The 10,779-nt window shown below is 35.5% G+C and overlaps 2 protein-coding genes across 2 annotated transcripts; one reads left to right on the top strand and one right to left on the bottom strand.

Annotated features, from left to right (window-relative positions):
- Positions 1-3,361: 3,361 nt before the first annotated feature.
- BBX28 (B-box type zinc finger family protein) lies at positions 3,362-5,139 on the top strand. The gene is made up of 2 exons (XM_021433017.2): positions 3,362-3,952; positions 4,577-5,139. Exons 1-2 carry the CDS (start codon positions 3,437-3,439, stop codon positions 4,865-4,867), a joined length of 807 nt encoding a protein of 268 aa, XP_021288692.2. The 5' UTR covers positions 3,362-3,436; the 3' UTR covers positions 4,868-5,139.
- Positions 5,140-6,779: 1,640 nt separating this feature from the next.
- PHOS34 (Adenine nucleotide alpha hydrolases-like superfamily protein) lies at positions 6,780-10,407 on the bottom strand. Its single transcript, XM_021432654.2, has 3 exons — positions 9,435-10,407; positions 7,171-7,218; positions 6,780-7,058 (listed from the first exon to the last, which is right to left on the bottom strand). The coding sequence occupies exons 1-2, from the start codon at positions 10,090-10,092 to the stop codon at positions 7,211-7,213; spliced, it is 666 nt and encodes a 221-aa protein (XP_021288329.1). The 5' UTR covers positions 10,093-10,407; the 3' UTR covers positions 6,780-7,058; positions 7,171-7,210.
- Between the last annotated feature and the right edge of the window lie 372 nt (positions 10,408-10,779).

The following is a 10,779-nucleotide window of genomic DNA, read 5'->3' as shown; positions in this document are numbered from 1 at the left end:
CATGCAATATATATATATATATATATATATATTAGCTAGCTATTGTCCTTTGGCAATTTTTGGACTATTTATCATTAATGGTATTTCGTTTTGTTTCCCCTTCCCTCCTTCTTAGTTGCACACAGTTCAACTCATTTGGCATATATTTCATCAAAATCACCCAATGAGTTGCTTCTTTCATTTTCAATCTCATAAAAGCAGTATTTTCCTTTGCTATGCCTTGTAGCTATCACATTCATTTATCACGCAGTAAAAGCAATTCTTCTTCCCTTGTAGCTCGAACAAAAATATCCATACATGTCTAAACATTTTTACATATAACCTTTTCATGTATGAAAACGAAATTTTATCGAGATTTAAATTACGTAAAGGGAACTATTTTTCTTTTACAACCCGTAAATTTTCAATTCTTTCAAAATTTGAACATGAGATCTTCGTATGAACTTAACGACATTATTTTATGAATTAAACCCAATTTTTTTAAAAAATAATTGAAAAATATCTTTTAAGTTATTAAAGCGTTGGGCGGGTATGGAGCCCAAGTGAGTGACAAGTATGCCAAGCATTACATTTACAGATTGACTTTGCACCATTTTGGGACAAATAATGGGCCACATCTTCAATTCTCCACTATGTTCGATTTGCATTGCCATATTACCATAACTTTCTTTTCCTTCTTTTAGGGGCCTTTTGGTTTATTTTCAATCCTGATTTTGTGAGCCTTAATCTCCTTCCTGCTGCCAAGTCTCAATTTGCAAATACCATGATGGAATTGTTCTTTACTTAATTTTGCAATTGTGAAATTTTGTCTGTCATATATATAAATATATATATTTGGTATTGATAAAAATCAATAATAAAGAGTCCCGCGTGACGTATTTGTTTTAAAGTCAATCATGTTCAAGGAAAAAAAAAAGTACCCCACATGTAAGAAAGATTAAATATGATAAATTCAAATAAAAATTTCAAAATTTAATTTGAAATTTCACTAGAAATAATTATTTTTAAAATATTAAACGATATATATATTACTTAAAAAATCGAGTTCTAATTTTTCCTTGAAATTAAAAAAACAAAAAGAAAGAATTATTTCTTTTAATGGGAGGAATAGCTGGGAAGAATTTGAAGAATCCTTCAAAGACAACTAATACCATTTGTTTAAAATTGTATTTAAGTATTCAACTTATTTCCACACACACACACACATTGTTTGTTGGGATGACTCCAAGAGAGCTAGTAGTAAATTATTAGATCATGAATGCCTTTTTAGTGGTGTAATCAAACAAGTTTCAACAAGTAATTAGTCATAATTATATATTCAAAATGCATATTCTTCTTCTTCTTCTTCTTCTTTATTAATTTTTTGAACTAAAACATGTATATTCAATTATAAAAATAATAATAATAATTACTTATAAAAATCATTTCTTAATATTATTTTTTAAAAAAATATATATTTCATACATAATTAAACAATAGATTACACAAATGAGATTCGAATCTACTATTATATTCTATCAGATTATATACTCATTATCACATTACAACCTTCATTCGGCACACTGTAGAACTCTCTAAAAACAACCTATATTTATTGTTATTATAGTCAAGGCTTGATTAAGAGTCATCAACTACTTTGTTTAAATATCACTAAAAAAGGAACTATTAGTTTAAAACTTTGATCCCATTGGAAAATTTTACTACAATGATCAAGTATGATACTCAACCAAAAACCTACAAAGTAAGTACTATAACAATAATTAATTAATAGCGATGTTCGAGCTAATAACCAACAAAATAAGCAATAATGAGATAAGTGGAAGATGAATTTTCTTTTTTTTTTTTGAAGTTATGTATACAAATAATCATAATTAAGTATGGATAAAGTAATTAATAAATTAACATATAATTAAATAAATGAAATATAAAGTAATTAGATTAAACTGAATTTAAAATCTCAAAATTTCCTCCTTGTCATGAAAACAAGACGTCATTTATTGGGTTGGAGGTGACTTTAATTCTTCAAGCAACAGTTTAATAATTAATAAAACCTAACAAAAATTCAAACCCCTACACCCCAAGAAGCAGAGAAAAAACCCAACAAAATATATATTTTGGGGAGTAGAAAATTCTTGTGGGCGGGCGGGGGCTCACACCACATCACTCTTCAAGGTGACACCTCTTTGCTTTTAAATGGCATTAACCCTTTGGGAGTCTATGTGCAAAGAACCCTCCCTATCTCCATTCTCCTCCACACATTTCCCCTCTTCTCTCTCTCTCTATCTGCCCCATTTGTGGCTCCCCATTCCCACCTAGCTAGCTCCCCTTGATTTCCTCCCTTAATCGTGTGCCACATTGGCATCTTCACATGAAGTATGCCACATCAACAAATACCCTTTTTTTTGAAATCTTGCTCAAATCGAGGAAATAAAAAACATTATTCTTGCCTTGAAAGGCTTGGTGAGGGTTGCTCCACGGCCATGGCCCAAGGAAGTATACCCCACAAATCCGTTCTTGCCCATACATTTCCATGGTCCTATCACATACTCCCATTATTAATAGGATAGTGCATAATATACAGAGGAGCATGCACCTTCTTTGTTCACAACAATATCATTTTTATTTTCAAACACTAGTAATTTTTTTTTGTTCCTATTATCTATCATATAAAGAAATATGATAAGTTATAGACTTTACGATCGTAAAATTTAATTGTGAAAATGAGATTTTCTTGATTAATAAGAATTACATAAACCCGAAACATGGAGTGGAATCACTTTTCGGATTAATGAAATTATTGTGTTTTACAATTAATATAAAAAATATTTAATTTTCTTTAAAGAATTATTATTAGTGTGCAAATTGTAATAATAATATATATATATATATATATATATATATGAAAAAGGATTTAAGGCAGACACGGAGATGGAGGGATAAAAGCGTGGATTAACGTAAACGTGGGTCCCATTAGGCCACGTCATTAAAAATGATTCGATTACGGACCTCAGGTGGGGATCACGTGGCTCATGACCCCATTCTGGACTCGATTTGTCCACGTAGGTATAGATTTGGAGAATCTGCCAAGTCATCTCTTCCTACCCAAGTTTAAAAAATATCTTCGGACAAGGCATAAATGCCCACCCACCATAGTCCTCCACGTGGCACTCAACCAACGGCTCTCGTAGTCAAGCCAGCCACCACGTTTCTTCTCCTCCTACTGTCTAAACGAAACACACACAAAAATAATAAATTTTTAAGATGACGCGGCAGCCGATTTAATCGTCAAACTCGACCCTTTGGTTAAAATGTAAATGACAAAACTACCCTTAACGCGATTTAAATAGCAAACATGTTAGAGGTGAGTGGTTTTCCCGTAAAAGGAAAAGTGAAAGAAAAGCAGAGAAAAGAAGAAAGCAAAGCAGTGAAGAAAAGAATGAAGAAGTGTGAGCTGTGTGAACGGTTAGCTCGAATGCACTGCGAATCAGACCAAGCAAACCTGTGTTGGGACTGCGACGTGAAGGTTCATGGTGCCAATTTCCTCGTGGCGAAGCACAGTCGGAACCTCCTCTGCCATGTCTGCCAAAACCCAACTCCCTGGCTCGCCTCGGGTCGCAACCTCAGCCCTGCTGTCTCTGTTTGCGAGTCATGCGTTGGCAACAACAACAAGAAAAATAACGGCAGTATTTGTGAAGTGACTGATCAGCAGGAAGAGTCATCCGAGGAAGAGTATGACGAAGATGGAGAAGAAGATTATGAAGAGGAGGAGGAGGAAGAGGAAGAAGAGGAAGAGCAGGTTGAAGATGGGGAAAATCAGGTGGTTCCATGGTCAGGGGATTCTTCTTCTTTTTCGATGTCAAAGCCGGTGTCTAGCTTGGATTCTTTGAGTAGCAGTGAAGGTGGTGGTTTCCGATTGAAGAGGATGAGAGAGAATCTAAGTTTTTACTCTGATGTATGTTGATTTTGCTCTCTTGCTCTGCTTTTTTTCCCTTAAATTATAGCCATTTTCTTTAAAAAATTGTGCTTTTTCAAGAAAAATATTTGAATCTGAAAATGGTTTAATTCAAAGGGTATTATATAAACTTGAGGAAAAGAATTTATATTTCCTTTGAATTAAGGAAAAGAATCTGTTTCAGAATTTTGTTGGAAACGGAATCCCATGCTTAGGAAGAACAGAGATTTTTTTAATATATATCTTTTTCCTTTAATTTTCCTATCACTCTAATAAAAATTCTTTTAATTTCTACTAGTTTAGAATCTTGGTTAGGGTTTTTATGAATTAAAATTTTTTCTTTTAATCACAGAATATAAATTTTTTCAGCATCTTGTCTTGTGTAAAAAGAAAACCCTGCCCTTAGGAATCAACAGAGACTTTGTTGAATATTTTGTTTTTCTTGTTCCTTGATTTCTGATAATCACAAACAAAAGTATCCAAATTTTTGTTTAATTTGGAATCTGGGTTTATGAGTTGATGAGTCAAAGTTCAAAATTTCTTTTTTCTTTTCTTGGTCATATATTTTCTAAGGAACCAAACAGGGTATTGACAAGGGTGAAATTTCATTTGTGACAAATGCAGGATGAGTTTGGGTGCTCCTCATCTCATGTGGGCTCAGGAGGATCAACCAATGGAGAAGCAACATCTATGGGCCCATCAAGGTTATTGAAGCAACCAAGATTATGTGAAGTTAATCAATCAGCTAGAAATCAAGATCACAGTGAAACAGAGTCTAGATCAACTGCTATAATCAGCTCTTTGAATAGACTTCAAAACCACATGGTCACCAATGACAATGATGCATCAGCGACAATCCTTGGGATCTGCAGGTTGAGCAGAGATCAGAGCCCTTTACATTTCACTTCCCACTAATTCTCTTATTTAATCCTAACTTACACAAATTGCAATCCCCTGAGGTAGTTCTTCCTGTTTTTGGAAATATTTCAAATTTCTTTGTCTTCATTGTGGAAATTGGTGGAATTTACTTTCCTTTTTTGTTTTTTTTTTTTGGGCGTGTGATGATGATTTTTGCAATGTTGTAATTTTGCTTACATTTTTTTAGTAATACTATGTATTTGTCCATTCAAGCATAGAATTGCATAAAGTCCAAATATGTGCACACAAATTCCATTGAAGTTTAATAAAAAGGAAAAAGATAAGAAAATTGGGTGATGGTCATGGAGATATTGGTGCAAGTTGGCATTTTATGACCTTTTCTTATCAAATATGGAGGCCATAGATGCTTTGTTTCTGCCACATGTGCTTTACCAAATAGATGGCAAAACTGATCCTCCGCTAGCATAGTTGCCATCACAAGACTATAGTTTTGATCTATGACACTATTCTAACCAATAGTCTTTAAGAAATTGATTACAAATTACTGAATCTAATGAAAGTTTTTGAAGAATTTCGGTCAAAATAGGAATACGGAAAGAGGGTTTGAAAATGACTATTCATTCATTGTCTTATTCGATCTATGCACGCTTGCTTACATGTGTTTTATCCACAAGTTGTGAATTGGAAAACAACTCGTGGTGCATTTATTATCTATTTGTATGGATTTGTGACGCACAAAATAAAATAATAGTTTCTTCTCATTTGAACAGGCCATGTTAGGTGCCAAACCCAATAATTAGAAACTTAAAATAATAATAATAATAATAATAATAATAATAGAAAGAAGTGGTGAGATTGACTAGACTAAATTTGAGGGGTGAAACTTGTGGCTGGTTGTAGCGAGGAGGGGGCATAGGGTATGAGCTAAAGAAGTAGGACTGAAATGTACGGTGGATAGTAAACAAAACCCCACCCAAAGCTTTGCTCAGCATGTAGTAATAATTTGAAGGATATTAAAAAATAATAAAGGCAATCCACTTGCACAACCCCCATGTGGATTAACTTGGGGTGATGTTGATATGGCATATGGTTTGGGGTTTTCTTTGTTCATATGAGATATGGAAGGTATTTTACCCTTTAGTTATTTGATAGAAGTGGGGGACTCATTTTGTCCTCTTGTGTTATTTATTCATTTATCTATTATCGAAGTCTTCATTTGTTGTTCTTCACATCAAATCAAGTTGAATTTTAGAAAAGCAAATGAAGGAAAAGAAAAAAAAACCCGGCTTTCTCCTAATTGAGACATTTAGCTTTTTGACTATTTCAGTATTGATAAAGATAAGTATCTCTTGGCCTCCTTTTCTTTTCCCTGATTTGTCTCCTTGGTTGAAGGAGTAGTTTGACCAAGCATTTTTATTCAGTTGAAAGAAGATTGTGCTACGCAAGCTGTGCCAAATTGTTAATGCAGAAAATTATCATCACCACCCAGTCAACTGCAGTCATATACGCATCCCCGAGAGACACTTGTTCGAAAAAGCTGAAACAATGACCATGAAATCAATCTTAGAAAGCAAACTAATTGAGGGTTATCTCTCAATTTCTGAGTGGTTTCCTTTCCTCCCCTGATTGAGGGAAGCAATCCCTAGTTTTCTACTTAGATTGAGGGAAATTGAGGTTGACATTTGGTCTTGGCTTTTAGAACATCAACTTGCATCTGCACTTTGCATGTGCTTTCCAACTAGACCACCATCACTCAATGACCAACAGAGCTAGATTTCATGTTAGTGATATGCAGGTATAGTGAGATTTTTCTTTTCAGCAATCAGTATGCAGTTACTAAAACTTTCCCAGCTTTCTGCATCAAGAAAGCACTTGAATTCAAGGTGAAGCTCATCAAATACTTTCATATTTCTGCCCTGCAGTATGGCCACAAAAACAGCTCATAAAATAGAAAGCCAATGCTGACACTGGGATTGTCTTATATCACAGTAGAGCAAAACATAATAATCTCCTCGAGTGCCATAATTGAAAGGGAAAAAAAAGAAAAAAAAAAAAAACCTCATCAACCATACAATAACATCATCGATAGAGTTATGCAAAGTGGAGATGAAACTAGAAAGAGAAAATCCTAGGAACCGTTTTAACCAAGTGCCATTAACCACCAAAGATTTTGATGACTTCTCTTTGTCCCAGCTAATCCATATCAACTCACAGCCATCTCTGCTATCTATAACACAAGAAAAGCAAGATGAAAAACAAATCAGATTCCAAACAGGTTTGCATAAAAGAACGACAAAAAACCATTTCATGAAAGATATTTCCAATGCCAAGAAACAAACCTGATACTGATAGGATAAAGCTGCAATTACCAGGGACTTACTAAGCATCTGCCATTACAGAAGCAGCAAATACTAATGTCAATTTACAAGATATGGTGTAAGTTTATAAGTCAGCAACTAATAAAAGTTTTATACATGAACCAAAGTCTATGAAGAAACTAAGGATGCTTCTACTACAACATGATATGGATTTGATAACAGAGAATCCCATCTTTAGTAATTCTTGATGCTTCCACCAGGATACCATACAGACTGATCATTTTCTTTCTATATTCCATAGGTTCCAGTTCCACTGTGTTTCACAAGTAATAGCCCAAATAAAAAAGAAAAGACAGCAGGGGGAAATGCTTGCCATCAATTGATACATAAACAGCTTCCTCCAAATGCAAAAGCCTTCTCATAATCTAGGCATATCTTTTAACATCTAATAGTTATCATTCCAGTCTCAATTAACTTCCCAAATCGGATTAATCCATATATTTCCACCATACTTACCAGCTACAGCAGATCAAACATCCTAATAGGTATGTTGTAAAGCAACATATATGAAAAAGAGAAGCATATTCTAATAAAACCTAATTGGCACATCCTCTTTCTGAAAGTTCCCCAGAATATGGTTATGGGGGGAAAAAGAGTGTGCTTTAACAAAGAATTCCACAAAAAAAGGCACAAGTGATTTATCTCCCCATATTCTCCCATTTAAAGTAACTATGATTTACGAAACCATTTGCATTCCCATATAAACAGCTTCCGATAGCACTTTTCAGTTCCAAATGATCATCCCAACAGCTAGAAACACTCCAACTCCTTCATGCATCAAGTTGCTTTGTCTAAAGTGGACAAACAACAACTCAAAACATCTTCCTATAATCTCCTACGATGGTAACATCATGTCCTGACACCTCCATGAGCAGGCCAAACTTGCTAGTTAATGCATGCTCTAATAACTGTACATCATTTATTCATACATGCACGCACAGATTTAACAGATTAATAAAAGACAGTAGCAATTGCTATCCACACGTCTTTATCACATGTATGCAATCCTCTCCAGTCATACCACTAATCTAGCAACAACCCCTATTATAAGTTCAAATAGCAAGCACACCACGCTACTATATCTTATCCTCCTTATTAAATTATTTTCATTGTGGATGACTTCTCCCCATTTCAATTAGCTCCCAAAATTTTCCTACCAAGCTGCAAAAGAGTTCCTTCTTTTACACATATTAGGTTACTTAATAAGCAATGCAGCAATTGCTATTACACATCTTTATTTAAGCAATGCTCTACGACACCAAGTTAGCAATGACATGTATGATAAGCTTCTACACCAAGTACACCACCGTAATATGCTGTCTTTATTAAATGATTGGTCCCATTGTCCATAACCCATCCCTTTTTCAGTTAACTACCTATCTGCAACAAAGTTCAAGGGGACAAAACTAATCCTATCCAGCTCACAAAACAAATCCTACCCTTATAAAAAACTAATACTACTAAGTAAACTAAACAATATATAGGCTACAAGAACAACAATAAACCAAATCTTTTTGCCACAACATGGTATCAGCTGTATAGATCATACTATACAAACATGCGGCTGTATAGATCATACTATACAAACATGCCCTATTTATCAGCTAATGTAACAAAAACTGCTTAAATCATCCAAATTAAACAAAAAAAAAATGCCAAGAAACCAATTTTCAAATAATTAAAACCAACACAAACTAACCCTTTCCCCAATATGTGATCATCAACATAGATCATATCATACCTAAATTGATACCACGACAAACTAATTAATACTAAGAAAAAGACCAACCTTTGCCAACCTAAACATTGTATTAGCCATAACCACAACAAAATGAGCTTTTTCCCGATACATGGGTCAGCCATAAGGATCATGCACTGCCACTGTGCCTTACTCGTCATCTAACAGAATAAAAACACAATCAACAAAAAAAAAAAGGCCAATTTCATCCGAATTAAACATCTTAACACTGCCGAGAAACCAAAAATTCAGTCACAATAAACCAAAACAAACTACATTAGTATGCAAGATCGCTATATGGATCATATGATGTGACTTTGCTTCTGTATCCTATTAATCGGTTAATACAATAAAAACACATAAGCAGCAATAAAGAAAAAAAAAACTGATCAAGCCACCCAAATTTAGCAATGAAACCAGTACAAAGATCCCAAATTTTCAATCAAACTCAAACATCAAAAAAAAAAAAAACTCAAAAAAGATTAACCTTTGCCACCTTCCTCCTCCACCTCAGCCTCCTTAACCGTCACCACGGGCTCGCCATTCCCGCCATCTTTATCTTCAGGATACCTAACAACAACAACAGGACAAACACAGTGATGCACACAATAATCACTAACACTTCCCAACCTCCCATCACTGCCTCTTTTCTCAGCTCCAAACCCTCTACTCCCCATTATAACGGCACTCAACCCCAACCTCTCCACCTCAAGACACAATCTTTCCCTCATATCATGATCTTTCACTATATGAATCTTAAAGGGAAACCCTGATTCCTTCAAGGGTCTGGCCAAATCCGCCGCCTTTGAAGCCGTGAAGGCATCAAAATCGTCTTCCAGCTGCTTTTGGGACTGCGGTGTTTCCGGGGTTTGCGGTGTGTGGGGGAGTGGGCCCCAGTCGGCTCCGAAGAGTACGGAAGTGGGTGACACGTGGAGGAGGATGACAGCGTCACCGGGTCGGATGTAGTTCTGGACAGCCCAGCGGACGGCGAAGGCAGATTCTTCGGAGAGGTCAACGGCTACGCCAATCTTGCGGCGGGCGCCGGCGGTGGGGGTGGCGGTGGAGGTTGGGTGGTGAGGGGATGATGGGTGGTGGATCTTGATTGTTGGGAGTTGAGGGTGGTCACTGTTGTCTGAGGGATTCATTTTCTTTCCCTTTTCTGGGCGAGTTTTTCTCTTCTTTTCCTTTCCTTTCCTTTCCTTCTCCGGGGATTTTTCCTTTGCTTTTTGTTGTTGTTGTGAGAAACTGAGGGAGAGCTTTGCGTTTATGAAGGTTCTGGATGTTGTCTTAAGATGTTAATGTTGGACGGTTGATGGAATTGGACGAGCAATGGGAATAAAGGAACAAGTTGAGTGTGGAGAGAGTGGGACAAGAAAAAGCCAAAAAGAGTTCCAAGGGAAATCTTTCATGATAGAGTTCGGGTTAGTGTTTGAGATTTTTTGCTAATAGAATCTGGGTTTGCCTTGGGTTTAAGGTGGGCTTTGTTTAGGATCGAGTATAGACCGTTGGAGCCTAACATCTACCACATGGAATACTTCGAGACCTAACAGTAGAAAGTAGAACCACGAAGTATTGCAGAAATCAATGTTACCATAAAGTATCTTCTTTGTGGAAAGAGGAGTACAATGCTGCAATATCAGCTACTAATGACACATCTACTTCTTCATAGAAATAATTTATTAAGTTAATTTTTAAAAAGATAATAATAATCTCGTCACGAGTGATATCAAAACAGATATAATCTTGATCTAATTCATGCTAAATACTTTCATGGAGAAGCAAGCAAAGCGGTTAATGATTTTGATCTTATCCATGCCAAGTACTTCCATTAG

The sequence above is a fragment of the Theobroma umbraticum genome, unplaced genomic scaffold (genome assembly GCF_002168275.2).
Source record: "Theobroma umbraticum cultivar Fairchild unplaced genomic scaffold, ASM216827v3 scaffold_67.0, whole genome shotgun sequence".
Classification (NCBI taxonomy): Eukaryota; Viridiplantae; Streptophyta; class Magnoliopsida; order Malvales; family Malvaceae; genus Theobroma; species Theobroma umbraticum.
Note: the sequence above shows the minus strand (reverse complement) of the source record. Positions and strands in the feature narration are given on the sequence as shown.

Bases quoted from the DNA above. Each gene is read 5' to 3' on its own strand.
- BBX28 (XM_021433017.2), top strand. From the start codon at position 3,437: ATGAAGAAGTGTGAGCTGTGTGAACGGTTAGCTCGAATGCACTGCGAA. The intron at 3,953-4,576 runs GTATGTTGATTT...TGACAAATGCAG, and splicing joins ATCTAAGTTTTTACTCTGAT to GATGAGTTTGGGTGCTCCTC.
- PHOS34 (XM_021432654.2), bottom strand. From the start codon at position 10,092: ATGAATCCCTCAGACAACAGTGACCACCCTCAACTCCCAACAATCAAG.